Source organism: Astyanax mexicanus, chromosome 7 (genome assembly GCF_023375975.1).
Source record: "Astyanax mexicanus isolate ESR-SI-001 chromosome 7, AstMex3_surface, whole genome shotgun sequence".
Taxonomy (NCBI): domain Eukaryota; kingdom Metazoa; phylum Chordata; class Actinopteri; order Characiformes; family Acestrorhamphidae; genus Astyanax; species Astyanax mexicanus.
In genome coordinates, this window is record NC_064414.1 from 21,378,704 (window position 1) to 21,400,836 (window position 22,133).

General features: G+C 37.7%; 1 protein-coding gene across 2 annotated transcripts in view; it reads left to right on the forward strand.

Annotated features, from left to right (window-relative positions):
* The window catches only part of prkceb (protein kinase C, epsilon b), a 170,082-nt gene extending 153,718 nt beyond the window's left edge, over window positions 1–16,364 (forward strand). For both annotated transcript variants that reach the window (XM_049481235.1, XM_049481236.1), the window contains exons 13-15: window positions 769–957; window positions 5,198–5,344; window positions 10,529–16,364. In XM_049481235.1, coding sequence (XP_049337192.1) covers window positions 769–957; window positions 5,198–5,344; window positions 10,529–10,675 — 483 coding nt within the window. In that variant the 3' untranslated portion in view covers window positions 10,676–16,364. The remainder of the gene's footprint in view (window positions 1–768; window positions 958–5,197; window positions 5,345–10,528) is intronic.
* Window positions 16,365–22,133: the final 5,769 nt, after the last annotated feature.

The window sequence follows — 22,133 nt, forward strand, 5'->3', positions numbered from 1 at the left end:
AGTTAAAAAAAAAAATCAAAAACACCTATAACTTCACGAGTGGTGCCCACTTTTTGCATAAAACTTGCAAAAGACGCAAACAGTCTTTGCTGCCATGTAATTTTATCTTTTCGAGATTTACTCTTTAAAATGTGACAAAATTATTTAGTTAATGGACCAAAATTATTTGAAGTAATGTTTTTTTTTCTGTAAAATTTTGGAGAACAAATATTAATTAATACTACTGTAAGCTTTTATATTAATCATTAATTTTATCCATTTGACACCTCTACAATGAAGGAAAATGTATTGATGAATGGATTGGAACCATTGAACCATTAATCCACAAGCTTTCTTTCTGGTTATTTAAATTACATTAACTTGATATTTTTGACATTACAGACTGGAGTGAGATGTAAGAAGTAGGAGAGGCTTTCACTTGTAGGACTGAACCAAAAATTGTAGTCAAAATACAAGCAAGGGTCAAAACCAGAGGCCTTTTAAAAGGCCATTTAAATTGGGCTTAAAGTGGTCCAGTGGGCTAAGCACTGCCAGTATGATCAGGAGATGGCACTCTTTCCCTTCATCATTCCAAAGGGTGATGTCGATTTATAATCGCTTAAAAAATAAGTGTAATTTGAACCATTAAACTGCAAGATTTCTTTCTGGTAATTAATATTAAATTAACTTGATATTTTTGTCATTACAGACGAGAGTGAGATGTAAGAATTAGGAGAGGGTTTCATTTATAGGACTGACTTTGATTTTGATGTTGTGTTCTATGTACAGATTCTGCAGGAGCTGGAGTACGGCCCCTCGGTGGACTGGTGGGCTCTGGGGGTGTTGATGTACGAGATGATGGCGGGTCAGCCTCCGTTTGAGGCTGATAATGAAGATGATCTTTTTGAATCTATCCTCCATGATGACGTTCTTTATCCAGTGTGGCTCAGCAAAGAGGCTGTCAGCATCCTCAAAGCGGTGAGCTGCTGATTATCTTTTCCACTCCTGCTCTTCATCTTTGGTGTCTCTTGTTTGTCTCTTTATTTTTGTCTTTTCTCTTATAATCCCTTAATGCTCTGTACTTTATAGGAATGGAAATATACAATATTAAATATATAAATATACAGTATATTTTCAATTAACCGTAGACAATGTAGATGCACAACACATGCTGTGTTTGGTGTCTAAAGTTTGTGTTTTTAGTTTTATACTGAAATGTTGAGACTAAACTGTGTTAAAAGGCCATCAAAGGACCACCACAGAGCAGCTAATATTACTGCAGTGGCACTGGCATGATGGTAGTGTATGAGGTGTTAGTGTGTGTTGTGCTGGCATGAATCGATCAGACACAGCAGTGCTGCTGGAGTTTTGGAACACCTTAGTGTCACTGCTGGCCTGTAGTCACTGCAGTAGAGCTGCCCGATATATAGCTTAAGCATAGTCACTGTGTTATGCGCATGTGCAATAGTCACATCGCGGGACGTGTGATGTCGTATAAGGCAATTAAATCAAACACGTCATGTTGCAATATTTGGATTCTTGACACAAGAAGTAGATACACAGTGTTTTGAGAAAGCAGCGCTGTCTCTATGTCTGTCCCTGTGTGAGTGACCGGCCTCTGCTGCCCGAGAAGCGCGAGGGTCGGGAGGGGGGAGGGGGGGTGAGGGGGGGAGTTATAAACATGAGGTAATTGCATGGCCTCCACATGGCTGGGCACGAGCTTGTAAACACAGCGGCTCAAAAGCTGTGCAACTTTTAAGGTCCAGCACAGTTTTAGCACAGATATTTCCTGTTACAGCAGAAATCACACTTTTAATCTTAGAAAAATGCTGTTATTTACCTTTTAAAAGACCATTTAATTCCCGATTAAAGGGCCGATTTCTGTTCTGCTGTTTTCCTTGAGTTTTGAGGGCTCTAAAACGCTGACTTAGTTCTCATCTGTTCAAGATAGCGTGCGGGTTGGTTACGTCACAGGCCCTGCATTGTTTAATATCGGTATATATATATATAAATATCGTCAAAAAAATATTGCAGTGTAAAGTTTTTCCAGTATCGTGCAGCCCTAGAGCACAGTGAGGGGATACAGTGTTTAAAAACTCCAGCAGCACTGCTGTGACTGGTCCACTCATCTTTCAAACTTTTGGCATCCACACATTCAGTTAAAGTCTGGAGTTTGAAGCCGGTTTGTCTGTTTCTTGCTCTCTCTCTCTCTTTTCCTCTCTCTCTCTCCCTCCTTCTCTGTAGTAATTAGTTAAGTGAACAGTTTGGCATGGGTTCAGAATACGACAGTGAAAGTGTGTGTGTGAGAGAGAGCAAGAAAAGTAGTGGTAGGATGCAGAGAGATGGTCTGGGTGAAGTGACACTTTTTGTGGGAAAAGAACAGTGTGTGTTCTCTCCTGAGATTTGTGTAATCTCAAAGAGCTGATTTCAGGGAAGATGATGTCCAGCCTTGTGTCTCATCCTTTACAAGCAGTGACTAAGTGTGTTTGTGTGTGCCTGATTTGTGTGTGTGTGTCTTAAGGCATTAGTTTAGATCATGTGTGACCTTCATCCCTGTGGCTATTGCTCATATTTGTATTTGTTTGTGTATGTCAGTTTGTGTGTGTGTGTGTGTTAGTGTGAGTGTGTTTGTGTGTGTGTGTGTGCATGTGCTTTGTGCCTCTTGCTTTTTTCCATCACATGTCCCAGATTTACTTTGGCCGTTCCTGGCCCGCTTGTGGGAACGGGGGTGTGTTTTTCTTGGACCCAGCCATGTCACACTGTGATCTGTCTCACTGGCACTTCGGTCACATGACCTGAGGTCAATCGGTGTCATCCTTCCGCCGGAGTGTTGTTACATCACAGCAGTCAGCAGTCAGCAGTCACCGTCCCATTGACCAAACAGCTAGCTGTGTTTATCACTGATATATTACTACTTCATAATGATATAATGATCTATCATTTATGATTTATAGCCCTCCATACAGTCATGTGTCTTGCGCAGCTTGAAACTAACAAAAGGCATGTATTAATTCTTTTAATTAATCATAGGTGTGTTTTGGGCGTAACATGCAATAAACCAGTCCACATCACTTGCTATTCCCTTTGAGAGCCAGGTGCGCGCCGACTACCGCGGATTGATATTTTAACGGCGCAACGCTTCTGCACATCTCAGCAGAGGAACACTGCACACACAAAAATGTTTATCACAGCTAATCAGAGGACTTCACTTAGCTAACGAAGAATGATAGCTAACATTCTGTTCACCACAGAACACATTCAAGTCTGTCTGAGTGAAACTCCCCTTATAACATTGAGAAGAGAATGATAGAGAGCGACTGGACGGACAGAACGCAGAAATTGGCTTTTTTTGGTGTTCTGTGTTTTAATACAGATACACAGAGTATCAGACAGCTCAGTACAGCTGTTTCTAACTAACAAACTAACTAATAATACTGATAATAAAAACTTAACTTTGTTACCCCACCACCACCATGCAGCTGTGAGACCTACTGAATTAGAAGGGACATATGGCAACACCCCTGTTCCTTACTAGTGTCACATAATGCACCTTATAATCCAGTGCACCATATGTATAAAAATAGACCAGAAATAGACTTTCATTAATAGTGCTCCCTATAATCTAGTCCTTATAGTGCGGAAAATACAATACTAAAGCCTTTCAAACTATGAAGACATCTGGAATAGCTTTCAGTTAACAGATGTGTCTCGTCAAGAGTTTGAATTTTAAGATCCGTCAATCCAAAAAATTTCAAGAACTTGAAAAGACCATCAAAAAAAATGATGATGAAACTGGCTCTCATCAGGATTACCAGATAACAGCCAGAGATAACAGCCTCAGAAACCTCAAGTTAACAGCTCAACAGAGCCACTTTTGGTTTAACACTTTTAAGTTACTACATGATTCCTTATGTTTCTTCATAGTCTGGATGGCCTAAGTTTTCATTTACAATGTAGGAAATACTGGTACTTTATATGTGGTCAAAATTCACACGTGAGTTCTTAGCATTTGGCTGATTCTCTTATCCAGATCTACTTACATTTTAATTATTTTACACAGGTAGGCATAAAGAGCATTAGGAGTTAAGATTTAGAAAAAAGAACTAAACATATATAATCAAACTAATAGAAAAAAATAAAGAAACTAAGAAATACTATTTAATAATCAAACATTTAAATCTGGCACACTAATCTTGCCCTCAAAACACCCATGAACCCGTACCAGCAGGATTCCACTGCAACTAAACAAAAGTACTTGCGTAAGACCGAGACCAACTAATTTAACAAATAGAACTGCATTGTTTCCAGCTTGGCACATTGAAAATCTTCAGCAAACTGGCCTTTGGGAGGGAGATAGATGACACCTGATTCAGATTAACTGGTGAAGATCAAAGACTGATCACTTAACAAGAATGAGAATAAGCTATTAATTTATTTCTGCTGTCGGATGTATGAGAATGATTAGTTTTAGTTTAGATTAGTTTAGATTTAGGGTATATTAGCAATAATCTGGTGAATGGGGGCAGTCGAGGTATCTGGACTCAGTTTCCATGTCTTCACATTCCAAATAAAAATAGTGTCATTTAGAGCATTTATTTGCAGAAAATGAGAAATTGGTGAAATGGAGAAAAAAAAGAATGCAAAGCTTTCCGACCTTAAATAATGCAAAGAAAACAAGTTCATATTCATAAAGTTTTAAGAGTTCAGAAATCAATATTTGGTGGAATAACCCTGGTGTTTAATCACAGTTTTTATGCATCTTGGCACATTCTCCTCCACCAGTCTTACACACTGCTTTTGGATAACTTTAAGCCACTCCTGGTGCAAAAATTCAAGCAGTTATGCTTGATTTGATGGTTTATGATCATTCATCTTCCTCTTGATTATATTCCAGAGGTTTTAATTTAGTAAAATAAAAGAAACTCAACATTTTTAAGTGGTCTCTTATTTTTTCCAGAGCTGTATATTTAACAAAATTGCATGAAAAAAATGACATTTTAAATGGGTTGTTTATTATCATCGTTTAGGATCAAGCAGTACAACTGTATTAGATCCTGTTTACACTTGATCACTGTGCTCTGTACTGTGTTGTTAACTGGTATCTTACAGTTTCAGGGAAAGTATTTTTTAATGAATTTATAATGAACAATGAATGTGTACCTGTTGTGTTCTCCTCACCTCTTTTTTCTAACCTTTTCGCCTTTTTTCGCTCATCTAGTTCATGACGAAGAGTCCCAATAAGCGTCTGGGCTGTGTGGTGTCCCAGGGCATGGAGGAAGCTATTAAAGTGCATCCATTCTTTAAAGAGATCGATTGGGTGCTGCTGGAGCAGAGGAAAATCAAGCCACCTTTCAAACCACGCATTGTGAGTACTAGAGATGTCTGTTATTCTGCAGTGTGGGTGGGCGATATGGTGTAATATGTTATATTGTGAAGACATGTTCACAATATACACTCTAAAAAAACAGAGGTACGATATGAGTACTTTTTTGTACTCAAAGGTACACTCTTTGTAATTGTACCCTCAAAGGTACAATATTGGTCTTTACAGGGTCAGATCTGTTCCCTCTGAAGTACAAAGCAATTCCTAACAGCAATAAGTACAAATTTGTACCATTTAACCAGCCAAAGGCATATTCAGTATTCTGTACCACTGTACTAATAAACAGTATATATATTTTAACTGCACATTTTTTATTTAAAGCCAGACAATTTTGGATCATCAAGTTTTTGAGCCATTTTTAGTTGATGATAATGTTTATAATGTTTATAATCTTTACTGGCACAAAAACCATGGGTACAAAAAAAGGACTTTCACTGAAAGGCACTTTTTTGTACCTCAATATAAGGTACAGCCCCAGCGACAAGCTTTTAAGTACAAATCTGTACTTACTTTTCTTAGTGTGTATGGTATTTATTGTAATATTTTGGCACACTGACAACATGCATCAGGGAAGGATATTTAAAAAATGGTAACATTTTACTGTCATGGTGTGCACAGAATACAGACACTCGCAGATGCAGTAAAACGGGTTGTTTATTAAAATATCAGGCAGGAAAAAGGGTAGTCGTACAAACAGAGTTAGAGCACCGGAAAACAGAAGCAACGTAGGAATAACCATACCATGAGTGAGAGACAGTCCAGAGTTCAAACACAAGCAGGCCAACATCAGAGGTAATCCAAAATCGAAAAAACGTGAAACAGTCCAGGTCATACACAGAAAAAAATCCACAATCAGAGGTAATCCAAAAATCGGCGTAGAGAAAAACAAAACAAGGTCATACACGAAGGTAATAGAGACAAAAGATAAGTAACGCTTAGTAATGAGTAAGATCCAACAATACCCGGCACAGAAGTGTGTGAGAGGTGTCCTTAAATAATGCCTGAACTAATATTTGGGGCTTCCTGGTTGGAGCAGGTGAGGTGACGTGTGACTAGGTGTGTGCGTGTCAGCGGGTGGTGCGTTCTGGGTAATGTAGTTGTTAGACTGAGAACCTCTGTCAGAGCTGGGTGCGTGAGAAACAGAGGAGCTAACAGCACCAGATGTGACATTTACAATAAGGGTACAATAATTAACAGTATTTATGACAGATTATCTCAACTAATTATTAACTGACACAAGACATTAGACATACGACATTATAAGATTGTTAACCTAATGTTTCAGTTCATTATTATTTACAACGTTCTTACACAATAACATTTAGTAATGTTTACTAGTATCTTAACTAGTGTCAGTTAATAATTATATTATATTAAAATGTTTATTAATGTCATAAGTTTTATGATATTTGTGACCCTTATTGTAAAGTGTTACTAAAAAAAACGACTGAAATACTGTATAAACCTTTGTCTTAAATAAATAGGACTAATTACACTCTTTGTAATGAAGTGTGCAAGTGGTCAGTGTTCTGTTGTTGATCGTAATAATTAAATAAAATAACATTAAAAATGGTCCAGTGTCAAGATTTCTACCATATCCCAGTTTCAGGCTTTAATATTAAGTTTAATTAAAATTTTAAGTCTAGTTCATAAGACGTATTTAAATTATATGTACTTTATAATGCTGCAGCAAAATTGCTATACATGTAGTAAATAAACATTATGACATTAAGTCATAACTAGTTTTATTTTCAGATTTGTGTTTAAATGTACAAATATAAAATGTACAATGCAATTTGAGTAAGATACACTATGTGCCAATAGAATAGAACTCTCTGGAGCAGATAAATATCAACGTATAGGCAACATGCCTAATGCCAAATATAAACTGAGTAAATATAAAAAGCACTTTTTAAATGATGATTTCATTTATTATGGGAAAAATATCCAAACCAATCTAGCCCTTTGTAAAAGTGTTTGCAACCCAGTAAATTAACTTAAATTAAATAAAAATTGGGAAAGCTAAGTTTAATTTCACTAACCACAACCAGGCCTGATTACTGCCAGACCTGTAAAATCAAAAAATCACTTAAAAAGATCCTGTCTGACAACATGAAGCAGCTAAAAGATCTCAAAAAACTAAACATTATAGTAATTGATCATCTATCAGTCTGGAAAAGTCATTTTTAGGGCTTTGGGACTCCAGCGTACCACAGTGAGAGCTATTATTCACAAATAGGGAAAACGTAGAATACAGGTTAACCTTCCCAGGAATGACCAACCTACTGAAATGACTCCAAAAGAGCATGGACAACTCATCCAGGAAGTCACAAAAGAATTCAGAACAACGTTTAAAGAACTGCAGGTTTCACTTGCATCAGTTTAGGTCAGAGTAAATGATTCAATAATAAGAAGGAGACTGGTTCAAAATGGTTCCATGAGAGAGTTCCAAGACAGTTCTGGCCAAAAAGGACACAAAGGTCCATCTCTCTTTTGCCGAAATTTCCAGTTATCGGTAAAGCTTGATTGTAATTGTTTTCGCCAGGAGTGGCAAAACCAAGTTATTAGGTTTAGGGGGCAAACACTTTTTCAAACAGGGCTAGATTGGTTTGGATATATTTTTTCCTTTAATAAATAAAACTGTCATTTAATTTAAAAAGTGCTTTTTGTATTTACTCTGGTTATCTTTGTCTGATATGAAAGTTTGTTTGATATAAAAGCAAAAACTTGAACAAAAACATTTTTTAAATTTTTAAATTGTCATTTTATATTTAAATCTGGAGTAAATTTGGCTTTCCCAAACATAAAAAGACGCAGGAGTGGCAGCTCTAAAGAGCTACAGTTGTAGTGTTCCACTGTAAAATAGTTCCACAATGCTTTAAATATCTAACGTCAGCTTGTGAATAATTATTCTGAGACAGTGGATTCTGGTACAGTGGTAAAAACAAAGGATTGAGCATGAATCCGGGTTAAATTTGCAAATACTCACTTTATTAAAATATACTGTAGCAGATTGAGCAGGTTGGAAAACTGACCCAAGAAACTGTTTATATCTGCCATACTAAATGGATTTAAAACAGGGGTCATGAACTTTTTTTCTTTTTTCAAGTTCTGTTATTGTGGATTGTGACGCACAAAAAAGCAGATTTACACCAATTATCGAAGGTCAGTCTTTAAGCACCATAATGTTCTATAATGCCTTCTATAATCTTTAATAACGCCAATTTACACTGACCACCTTCCTTTAAAGCCGTCAGCTCTGATCTAGAAGTTTCTCAGATTGTCAAGTGCTGTGAATGAGGGATATAAAAAGAACAGATATTTCTCCAACCTTTCCAACTAATGAAAGAAAGCACAGTCGATTGCTCTTTCAAGGGCCCTTGATCACACATAGAAAGTGGCAATGCAGGGGGTTTGAACTTTAATGCACTGCTGTTTTTAAAGAGCACATGTTAAGAGGGTTTTTTTTATAGAATAGAATGTTCTCTAATCAGTAATCAAAGAATTACAGGAATATAAAATACAGACGCGTACAGGTTCTGGCTTGTTTTTTAACACAAGCCCATTACAGTCTGGCTGATTTTTTTTTTTTTTCTTAAATAAGGTTTTTCTCTGTGGCCATTAGAGTCCATTAGTGATTTCAGTAAGGTACATTTTGCGCTCTTGCTATATATGTGCTGTTGTCTCTGAAACAGCAGGCAAAACATTTCATATGATCACTAATATTATATTATTTTATAAATTTTAATTTTAGATAAAGTGTGCAAGCTCCATCTACGTTTTGTTAGCTTATCTTAAATAAATATCTAAAAACACTATAGCACCCAAATGAATCCTCAGCATAATGCTGTAGGTTAGAATTATCCAGCCAAAGCTTTAGAATTTGTCCTCTATGTTTAAACTGTTTAAAACGCTTGAAAACAAAAAAAGAAAGTCTTTAAGGGAAGCTTGTTTTTAGAGGCTGCTTTAGAAAATAGTCTGAGGTGCCAAAAGTCATGGGATAGCAGTATGTGAATTGATCATGAAGTGTTACCGCAGGGAATGGACTTGGGAATTGACACATCTATATGAGGTGTGAGGTGTTATCTTGTGATTGAGATTGAACGCTGGCAACGGTGCTTTATGGCAGGGCAATTTAAGTTATCCTTGAGTTTAATCAAGGTCTTATAGTAAGTGCAGGATGAATAGTACATTCCATTTACGAAGATGTGCAGGCATTTATAAATCCTCCATCCACAGTGTCGCGTTTGTACCAGAAATTTGTCATAGAAGTCATTACCGCCCACAGTGGACAGCACAGTGGGCGGTCATGATTGTGCCTGGTGACTCCTGGCTTGAATTGTCTGTGTGGACAGAAAAGCAACACATCAAAGTCAGGCAATAATTAGATGTTTGCTTAGTAAGCAGCCAATAAACTTGCAAAATAAAATGTTTCACAGACATCATTCATGTAAAACCTACACTTCATTCATAGACTAAGTAATATAATTACTGAGTGTAGTTTGAGTGGGGGTGGCAGTGTGGCGGGGCTGGTCATTCAATGTTGGGGCGGGGGGGATAATGGGTGCTCAAAGTAGCAGCAATGCGAGTGTAAAACCTGTTTTCTGTAGATAAATTGAAATCTACAGATATACTTTCTTTGCTTTTTTAGCGAAATACATTATTCTACTTTCTAAAATTGGAAGAAATACTCAGAACAAGTAGTTTATTATTATTATTAATTTTAAAGTTTGTAGCTTTTAGCTCTATTCACCCCATTCATAAAAGACTCGCTCGCTGACTCCCTCTAGAGTCATTTACTGATATAACAGGGGTACAGAAAGTGGTCAGACTCTCCATTAACAGCTCTGGTAAAGCAGAGCTGGGAGGTAGTTTTGGGTTCTCGGTTTCTCCGTAATGTGATTGCCAGTATGTAGCTGCTGCTCCTAACTCCCAGTCACCGACTGGGTCAGATATCTAGCATGCCAAATATTTGCCAGGCATCTGCGACTGGTCGGCGATCAGTCTGCGATGGAACCCGATTCTCCTATGAGCAAAGTTTTTGTCGGCGATCAACAAAACACTGGACTATTATCGTGTAGTGTGAACCTGGCATTGGAAACATGCAGTTTGTCTATAAATATTATGTAACAGTACTTGAAACTCTTTCTTCCTCTTCTCTCGCAGAAAACCAAGCGGGACGTCAACAACTTCGACCAGGACTTCACCCGCGAGGAGCCTGTGCTAACTCCTGTAGACGACGCCATCATCAAGCAGATCAACCAGGACGAGTTCAAAGGCTTCTCCTACTTCGGCGAAGAGGCTCTGTCCTAGAAGAGCGACTTCCTGCGCTTCTCCCACGCTCCTCTCCCGCTGCTGCACACCTGCGGCCTTTCACTTTTATCGCCTGAACGGTGATTTACAGTGATTTACAGTGAGCGTCTCAATATCTGATTACGGGCTGCTCGTGCGGTCTGTCTGTTTTCGCTCACCAATGCTAAGCTTTTCCTTTTGAAGAAGAAGCATGGAAAGACTTTTAGTCCAAAAATAGATACATTCATTACAAATACATTCTTATACACACACAAACATAAATACACACACATAAACTAAACATTCTGATGGAAGTACTGTATGTACTCAAGCTGAAGCTCTCGTGGTAGAGAGGAAATCAGTTTCGATAGAAGGCCAAACTGCTGATCCAAGAATGTGCTTGAATAATAATTATAATAATATCAACTAATAGCTATTTATTATTGTTACTCAAGTCCATTTTTGGACGAGGAGCACTTTGTGCGAAGGAGATGGTTTACTTGTGCAGGCCAGTAAAAGAGATTGCTGTTAGATTGCTGGAGATATTGAGAGTCAGTATAGACTTCATCTACATCTGGCTCTACTTAAACTACCATTAAACTGCCAAGCTATCATTTAGAAACAGAAAGAAAATACAAAATTCCTGGTAAAGAGATATTTAATGCAAGTACAGTGACTAAAATGCATGCAGTCTGTTGCTTTCCATCATATATTTAAATACACTCATCGTCAAAAAACATAGTTGCACCCAGAAAGGAGTCAAATGTCGGATTCCAGTGCTGTTTAGAAGAACGATATATGTTACTTTCTAGGAAGAGTAAATAATTAAAGTTTTAACATTCAGACAGGTAGTATGGGAAACTTTTGGTCATATTTATTGAGTATGTATGTGATATGTAAAGCAACATGCCAGACATCCCAGCAGCTTACTCAGTTGTAGAGTTGTAGAGGTTCCTAATGGTGTTCTGCGATAACTCATTCCATGCAGCTTGATAAGAATCCCACACACTCTTAATCGAGGAAAGACGACGTCTGACGATGTAACGATGTTGCCATGCATAGCATCTGTGTCTTCACAAGCTTGGCAAGCTCTTGCGACTACAGTCATATTAGGGGACGAGCATTGTCCTGTTAGAATAGTGCACTAGAGGAATAGTGGTTGATTGCTGGACATTTCCTGTTGGTTGGATGGAACTATATATATTTTTTTGACAATGAGTGTATATATATATATATACATACACACACACACACACACGTAACAAACACACACACATGCAACACACTACATACCAACAGATCCTACTCTACCGAAGACGCTTTAGGGTCCTAATGGGAGTGTATATGTGAAGTGTGTGGACTGGATCCAGCACCTCCTCTTTCTCCACTCCACTGCTGTAGAATCTATATTCTGAGACCACATTGATTGATACTCATGCTGTACGTCACATCAGCAACTGTAGCTCCGCCCAGTCCAGTCCCTCTCCAATGGAAATGCAGAAAAAAAAATGCGACAAACCAAATGCAGACAACCAATGATTGTATTGAATTGAATTGAATTGAATTGAACGGGTGCAGCTTGCTACCTGGCTTTGAGCTGGAAGAAGATGAGGAATGCAAAGCTGAGGAGAGTCTTGATCTTCAGGATTGACAGGAGCGTCAGTCAGAGCCTGTCAGTGGACTGATGTTAGATGAATGAACTTGTTAGAATGTTAGAATGACGAACTTCTACCATCTACCTTCTACCTTCTCTCTGGATGTCTGTCCCATTAGAAACAGTGTTGTCTTCAATCCAGGCGAATTAAAAAAAAAAAAAAGTATTCATGAATGTGTCTGTATGTGTGTGTAGGAGTGTGTGTGAGTGTGTTTGTGTGTGTCGGAGAGTCTGAGAGAAAGCTAGAGAGAGGTTGGTGTATCGTGGATGACTCTTTGAGTGTCAGTCGACTATGTTAAATCTATTTTTATTATTCTAATTATTATTGTTATTGTTATTATTACTGGATTGTCTTGTCGCCGAGCTGCTGAACTGTTCCGCAAAGCAGCAAGAACAGCACGAACTGTTCCGCATAGCCGTGTGGGAAGATCTAGCAGCGCCTATCCACGTCTGTCTCTGTGTATAGAACATGTCCTGTATATTAGCCTGTGAACTCTTTTGGTAATAGGGGTCTCATCCGTTGCATGGCCATGCAAACAATAATAATGTGTATTTACTAGACAGCGAGAAAAAAAAGTTACAATGTCCATGTGCAATATGCTGTGTGTGAGTCTCATTCGCTTTGCTTTTTTTTTTCTCTTCATTCCCTTCTGTATCTCTCTATTTTTTCTTTTTCTTTGTCTCTTTTTTTACTGTGTGTCTCAATCCAGTTGCTGAGACGGACATTTTCATTTTGAGTTGCTTAAATTCATTGTTTTAGAAAAACACTCCAATACGTTTTTATTCATTTTTATTCCTGATTTTTTAACATAGAGTACTTTCACATTCTTGAATCTCATTATCTCTTATTCCATTGTGCTGTAGAAGCCTAGGGCATTCACAAAATGAATGAGTAGAGGAGTGGCAGGTCTTTCAGGACCTATTTGACACTTTATGGTAGTGTAAGTTTTATATGTTAAAGAGCTTCTTTTGTTTGTACACTCTTCAAAATGATGGGGCTTCAGATGGTTCTTTAAGCAATGTCATAGGAGGACCACTCCATAAATTCCATCAGACTTCTCGTAATGTTCTATAGACAAGCAGGAAACCTGATGAAACCTGAAGGGTTTCTTCAGTGGCTTTGCTCAAAGGTGCTGTTTGTAAGTTGGATGCAGGTGGAACGGGGTTCTGGGCCTTGCTCAGAGTTCATAATACTCATAACTTGACAAACCCGTTTTTGAACCCACAACCCTGAGATCAGCAATCCAGTGCTCAAACCCCTGAGCCACTACTGCCCACATCTAAAGCACCTTTATTTTTAACAGTGTTAAAATGATATAATATGTGAAAGTAAGGGCACATTTGGAGAAATTACATATTTTGTTCACTTTAAAAATGTTTCCAACTAAAATCTGCAAGTGTTCATGCAAAATTAGTGAGGTGAACCCAATTCAACTTATTCATTTTTTTACTTTTAACATAATTCGAATCTGGCAGTTGTTCCTTACATCATGTCATGATGAATGGACCAGTAGAAAGGCTTCTATTGACAGATATGCTTTTGGTATCATTTTGTTTTGAGTGTTTTTTGTCTAGCATCTGAATATTTTGAGTTAAATATCTTGGAGGTGGGTACCACTTTAAAATAAGACTACCTTTATAAAGGGTTTATAAATGGTTTACAATTAGTTTCATTAATTGTTATTAATTAGGTTGTAGATGCCTTAAAAAATCATTAATAATCAGTTATAACACATACATAAAAAGGGCAATAATTACCTGTTGTTTGCCAAATAGTGAACCAACAGCCATCTATATTGTTGCCCTTGCTCTACATAAGTGTTATAACTGATTATTAATGTTTTTAAGGCATTTACAACCTAATTAGTAACATTGATAAACTAATTGTAAATCATTTATAAACCATTTATAAAGGTAGTCTTATTTTAAAGTGGTACCAAATTTGTTCTGTCGATGCATTACTAATGTTAAGTAGATGTACTGTTAATATGTTACATGAATGTGGGCCCTGAGTGGTCGTCCGGTCTAAAGCGCTGCCACTATAATTGGGAGAGTGCTGGTTTTGAATCCTGGCCATGCAGCTTGCCATCAGCTGCCGTAGCCTCTAGAAACGCAATTGGCCTCGCTTTCTGAGTGGGTAGATGGTGCCCTCTTCCCAAAGACAGGCACTCCAAAGGGTGATGTCGGTCAGCACAAGGCATCTGTGAGCTGATGTATCAGAGCCAAGTCATTGCGCTTTTCTCCAAGTGCATCATTGATGCATCAGCAGCAGTTGGAAAAGAGGCGGTGGCTGACTTCACATGTGTCGGAGGAGGCATGTGCTAGTCTTGGTGCTCATTGGTGGTTGTTGGTGCAAGGTGTGAAGAGTGACGATTACTAAGAATTCATTACGATTCATTAGGGTAACTAAACCCCCTGATTTTAGCTGACTCCACCCTTAGCTTAAATTTGAAAAATGGGAGGAGTAGTTTGGGAGGGGCACTGAGTGATGTTTGGGTGTCACGGTTTGCGTATTGTGACTGTCCACGTACCAAAGTACGCGGAAATATCATCCTCGCCTTTAGCACAGTTGAACCTGCGAGGGCGCTGCAGAGACGGAAATCATTTTAAGCAGGACTGTTTTTTTATAACTTCAAATAACACATTTCAGCTATTGAGAAAAATATATAGTTTAGGATTTAGTCCCTCTTAAAGACATTGATTCTTCAGCTGACAGTTCCTTACCAAAATTTCTGACCTGGCTAAATACTCCTAGCAATTTAATTAAGGCCTAATGAATTATCTGAGTCAATGGACACCAACACATGTGTTGGACTAATTTTTGCTTTTTTATATTTTACGTATCTGTCCCATTAACACTTGCAGATTTTATTATACAATGCAAATTACATGTTTGCCACAAAATGTCATTTGACTAGTGGTGCCCAATCTATGACCATCTAGGCTTTCTGGACAAGTCCCAGTCTCAAGACAAAAACTCTAAACCTTAGGTATCTTAGTAAATATACTTTGTAGACATTAAATTACTGCCTGTATCCTATTGGATGAACATGGAAGGGCCATTTCTGGTCAGGTATATTATTAGAAGGATGGTAGGTCATTCCCAGCATATCTGTAACACTATTGTATGTTAATGCTGTGTTAGTGTGGAGCTGGTATGTGTGAATTGGTTTCTTAAGATCTTAAGATCAAAATCACTTGTGCTGAGACCAAAAAAAAAGCCACTGTGAGATTAACAGTAGGCCTGTCACGATTATTATTATAATATCGACATATTTTTCATTATGGCCTGGCCAAGATTTAAAATATTTAAGATATTTAAAAAATCCTATTGCAATGTTATCTAAATAATTAAAGTTAATTGCTCTTTAAAATGGTAGAACTGGTAGAATTATTATGCAGTATACTAATCACCATTGTATCAGTGGCATAAACTTAATATTCTCTTAAAATTCAATTCAATTTATTCAAATTCAAATTTATTTACATAGTGCTATGGTCACAAAACAACTTTACAAAAAAATAAGTCCAAGTCTCTTGTGAGTAAGCACCACAGTGATGCCAATAATTATGGTGACAAAAGTGGCAAGAAAAAAACTTCCTTACATTAAGAGGAAGAAACTTTAGGAGGAACCAAGACTCAGTCAGAGGAACCCATTCCCCCTTTTCAAATGACGATAATATCATATATCCTAATTTCCCAAGTTATTATGACAGGCCTATTGAGATCTCATTGTTTCCTTCTTACCCTGTTAGTCTTCAGAATCATTCACATGTCACTCACTCCTTTTTACTTTTGTTTCTTTTGTGTTTCTTTTATCACTTTGTGTATCTTGTCTTTGTGTTTCGCTGCTTTAACTGCAAACTAGAAAAAAAAAGAAAACAAGGCCTCAATCCTGCCGTCTTCTCAACACCGAATGGACACCGGCTCACTACTTTTACCCAGTTAAGAATATTTAAATCAAAAGATGACTACATAAGACCATAGGACACATTCTGGCTGTTGTAACTTTTCACCTGTTCAAGCAAAAATAAACCTATACCTGTCTGAAAACAGTACCTGTTAGGAGAACGCTATTCTGTCTGTGTCTGGCTGAGTATTATGTGTGTACATACTGAGGTACAGTGCAAATTAATGTGTAAGTTATGTGTATTATATCACTGTAAGTATCATATACATGTGTAAGTATTTTTCTTTCATTGTTATTATTTTTGGGTTGTGAAGCTTCGTTTGTTCATTGTATTTGCAAAGCCGTCTGTTGTTTGTTCGTTTGTTTCTACCCATTCATCTACATCATGTCATTGTACGCATTTTACTGTGTGCCAAATGTACTGTACTCAAAAGGATGTGAATGTGGATTGTTTGTTTTGGAGCCTATTAAAAAAAAAGACAAGTCAAAACAGCAGGCATTGTTCTAGTTGTAAAGACTAAGTGGGTTTAATAGTGAGGTGAAGGGTCTTAAAGGAGTTGATTGACGGTAAATCAAATTAGCATAATTTGTGCTTAAGCCTAGATTCAGTTGTTTAGACAGGTTGGAAATCTAAAGTGTAATTCTTTCATTTTTATCAAAAGATTCTATGATGCGATGATATGATTTACATACACTCAATAATTCAATATCTGCAGAACAATCAGATTTTACATGTACATTCATAATTTGATTAGTGCACCTATCTGATTATTCAAGTAGTCATGTAACAACATGCTACATACTACAAATTAGATTAGATTTGATTAGATTAGATTAAATTAGGTTAGATTAGAGAGTGGCCCTAAAATTCTTTTAAGAAATCTAACAAAAAGAGCTGGATTTTAGCTCAGTAATCTTATTATTAATTATCTCATTTTTTTATTTTTATCTCAAGTTTTTCAGAAAACACAAAAAGATTGCAATGGATTAAGAGGATAGTTAATTAAACAGTCAAGCAGCAAAACCAACCAGAAATATTCCTAATTCAACATTAAGAAAATATTGATTGAAAAGACAGAAAACGCTTTACCATTTTAACAGCCACAAATTCTAGAGCATTTCTAGCTAGCTTATGTACTTAGCTAATTTGCTGACTAAGATGCAGATTAAAATCTAGACAAAAAACTCATTAAAACTATATAAGAAACAAAAAAAATAAGACTAAATAACTGTGCAATATTTGGTCCGGCTTAGAACAACTGCACCAAGAACCCGCTAGAGGAGGTGGTCTCGATCCAGTTCCAAACGAACTCTGGAGGGGTTCACATGTGGTGAAATATATAAATATACTCATAATCAAATATACTGTTTTAATTTGAGCTAAACTGCTGTTCAGTAGCACAAATATCCTGATATATTAGCCAGATAATTACCATAGCTATGAAAAACACTGGCCGTTTCTCAATCTGCGTTCTTGTCTGTACTTGTGTTCTTGTGGACTCGGGAAGCGTCATCAGTCGCAGCCCAAGAACTGTTCCATTCAGAAGATCGCAGTTTGCCAAGTACACAACTAATACCCGGATGTGTTCTTGCTCCTCCCACTTTATCGAGGATGCATGGAAGTGACTTGTGTGGACTTCTTACAGCCCGATAACCCAGAATGCACCTCGCAGCAGTATCAGCGTAATGCAGGATGAGAAGGTAACTGTAAGCACCTGTACGTTTTTAAAACAGTACTGCTGTGTGCTAAAACAATGTTTTAAGTTATTTTTAGGCGAGATTGTAGGGGTTTAGACTTCAGATATGTGGTTTATTTGTTAAGAAAGCGGCTAGGTGAAAATGTGCTCCTATGTTTTCGGAACAACGCTTTCCGCACCTCTACGAGGGTGACGTCATCAAGTGAACAGCTGTTCCAATTACACAACAACGTCCCACTTCCTCCCGTCCTTGGGAGTCCGCACTCGCGATCCGAACTTACCAAGTCCGTACTTACCAAGTACAGGAGTGCAGACTTGTGTACTTGTGTACACAACCAGCCACTGTCTCTGCTGCTGTAAAACTAACACACAACCTTCTTGCTACATTTACATTCTTGCTCCTTTGTGCCAGACAGCTCTGACCAATCAGAGGAGATTACATGCTCACGTGATTTGTTGGGGAATATTTTGATGGTTAGGTTCGTGTCTGTGTGAAAACAAAACAAATCAAGAGGGAAAACGCTCCAAGTAAACAAACTCATCCAACTGATTCAGACAAGAGTAACGAACTACAGGTGTGAAAATGTCTTAAATTACACACAGCTGGACTCTGTTAACCTTATTATCGTTTAATTTTCCCAAAAATTGTCAGTATGCCTTATAATCTGCTGTGCCTTATATGTATGAATTTTACCATACAGGTTGTAAGGAGCAGTATAGCCACTCTGCTGAAGTACAGCGTTATACAGGAGTTTCAGTGAGTTTTTTCCAGCACTGTGGCTGGGGAAGCATTAGCATTAGCCGCTAACCACGCTAAGCTGTTTACCATTCAGAGGTGAGTATATCGGTCTGTAGTCTGCGTGTTTACCGTGTTAAAACAAGCTACGTTGAACGAACCGCAAGCTGATAGCACCCACCCTTTGTTACCAGAACACTCAAGAGTTCCTCAGTGTAGCGCTGTCGGGCGGCATTTACTAGCGCTAAGCCCTGCTAACTGTTAAAAATATTGGAAATCTAAGTGCTTTACTCACCCAAAAAAACTGTTGTTGGTCTATTACTTAAAATATCAATAAAGTACATTTAGGTTTGTGGTTGTAAGGTGACAAAAAATGAAAAGGTTCAATGATTAGGAATGCTTTTGCAAGCTATTTTACATGTGCTAAGAAATACAATCACAGAGCTAAAATCCTGTGATCCAGCCTCCACTTTAAAGAAAACTGTTTACAATAACAAGAGAACATTGAAAATAAAGGCTTACATTTCTCTATATTTATATGATAATGTGTTAATTTATATAAAACATGTATTGTTACCCAGTGTTTCTATGAAATTTAAACAGCTATTCTGTGGACAGTAACACTACATCAAACACACAGCGGCCATTATTTGGTACCGATTGATTGGGTACAAAGCGTTTTTTGTTAAACAATGGTGTGCATTCTTCTAGCTTTTAAAAAGTGCTTTAGAGAAAAAAAAATCTGATTCATGCATCAGGCAACAGTTACAGTTCACTTGTGAATGTGATAATGTACATCATTCACTGTGGGCTTGTGATTAGAAATGTCAGAAGGTCTTAAATAACAGATCAAAATCATGTAACACAGAGACAGAAGAAGGGGATTTTTTCCCTTGTTTTTTTTTTTTTTAGGCGCTCCTTCTTGTTGACTTGTTGGTTGGCCGTGACCGAAACCCAGCAGCGTGAAGAATTACGCTTGTCAAGTGTAACCCTTTCAACAGAGGTCTCCAACGTCCCCGGGCGTGAGAAATGTCACACCGGCCTCATTTCACGGGACACCCTTGAGTTGAACAATCAGAATTACTTTTGCGAAATGTCAGCGCAGACTCCGCTCAGATAAGGAATCAGAGCTAACGAGGACTGAGGCTTCACATTTCATCAGAAATCAGATAATCTGCTCAAAGCTGCATCCTGGAGAGCAGCAGGCTGTATTTTAGAGGATCAGGCCTGTACTTTAACTGCCTGCTGCATCGTTGTCCTACAAGATGATTTTTTTGCTGGAGTGCTTCAGCGCTGAGACGTGGCGTGAATGTAAAAAATGTGGCACAGTTCTTGGTTCCGCAGCTGCCTGACCTGTGCAGGGAGCTTCTCCTGCAGGTCTGAGATCAGTATCAGTCAAGACAGCAGCAGGGCAGGTCAGATTCAGACGTCACCTGCAGACACTGTAGCGAAACCATAATATCATGTTACTAAGGTCAGATCGCCCCCAGTGTGAAGAGGCTGCACATCACATTCGCTGCAGGGTCCAACGATGACCCCTGACCCATGCGGCCAAAAATATTTCTTAAGAATTCAGAACTGTTTGGTCTTTTCTTTTAAAAATACACATACAGTTCTGCACTCTATAAATTAATATTTGCTGTTGACTTGCAGTTTCTGAGGCTGGTAACTCTGATGATCCTCTGCAACAGAGGTAACTCTTGGTCTTCCGTTCCTGGGTGGTCCTGATGTGAGCCAGTTTCATCATACCCTTTTTGATGGTCTTTGAAGATACTTTCCAAGCTCTTGAGATTTTACAGATTGACCTTCATTTCCTAAAGTAACTGGTGCTCTCAAACACATTAAGAGGACAAAAAATGTATGTAATTAACACTTTACAAGTTCAGCACAGCTGTTAACTGAAAGCCATTCCAGGATGTAATGGATATAGGTTGAAACATTTCCTTCAACAAACAATAGAGATAATATAGAGAATAGAGAATTTTATCCAATAATTAAAACAATATTTTAAAAAAAAACCTTCCATCTGCTGTAGGTCCTAATAACACTATACTTATAGTAATTTGAGAACAATTTTATTTATTTAAATTGCTAGTGGTTAAATTGATCCAAAGATTACAGATATTAGTATGGATGCACTGAATATCTCACAATGGTAAAAAAAAAAAGCACTTTCGTTAGTCAGCCAAGTAAGTGAGAAGACCAAATGATTTATAGCAAACAATTACTAATTTAGTCATGTTGCAGTATTTCTGATCATTTTAGTTTAGTTTAGTACTAAAATTGCATTTTTTAAGTAGATGTATAATTTGAATTATACACTTCTGAAATTGCACTTTCTTAGGCAAATGTATGATTAGAATACCACTACTGAGGTACATTTAGGACTGAAATTGCACTCCTTAAGTTAAATGTATGATTAGAATACCACTGCTGAGGTACATTAAGGACTGACATTGCACTTCTTAAGTAAATGTAGAATTAGAATAGCAATGCTGAGGTACATATGACTAAAATCACTCTTCTTAAGTAAAAGTATGATTAGAATAGCTCTGCTGAAGTTCATATAACTAAAATCCCACTTCTTTAGTAAATGTATGATTGGAATAGCACTGCTGAGGTACATATTGCTTAAATCTTCCTCCTCAAGTAAATGTATGACTAGAATAGCACCGCTGAGGTGAACACTGCTAAGGTACATTTATGACAGAATTTGCAAATTAAAATATAAGAATAACATGACTGACGTAAATTCGTGGTTAGAATAGCACTGCTAAATAGTAAATGGAATGTGCTTTGTTGAGTTGTGTCTGCCGGGATATTGAGAAGTGTTCAATAAATATATATATATATATATATTTTTTGTCTTTTTTTTTTGAGAAGCACGGCCAGAGTTTGCTATGTCATTTGTTCAATTGTGAAAAAGAAATGGAAAATTTAATGGAAATTAATTTTGTTGGCCAAATGTTTCATTTTGTCAATTTGTTCCGTTTTGGACAAAACTTTTGGTTTGGAGACTTAAACTTTACACTCGCTCTCATTAAGAAACAAATATTTTCTAGGGAACTATTTATTTTTATATGGCACTTTATTACTTTATTGTAGTGTGTGGTGCAGTATGTTAAGTATAAATCACTGCTGAGTTTGATCAGAGGTTCTGAGTTCAACCCTGATCCCAGGACAGGGGCAGGGACAGGGACAGGGACAGGTAGGTGAGGGTGGGCTGGTTGTTGGTTGGTGGTGGATGATGGTGGTCCTGGGCCCTGCTGAAGGTTACAGGTCCAGACTCGGAGAGTCTGGAGGGCAGAGCTGGGTGAGAGAGCTGGAGGGCAGGAGGTGGGCGGGACTTGGGGCGTGGCTTGGAGAAGAAGCAACCAATTACGTTGCTGCTGATTGATTGCGCTGTTGGCTGTGGGCCAGCTGAGTTTGTGTGTTTGTGTGTGTGTGTGTGTGTGTGTGTCAGAGTGTGTAGTACAAAGTT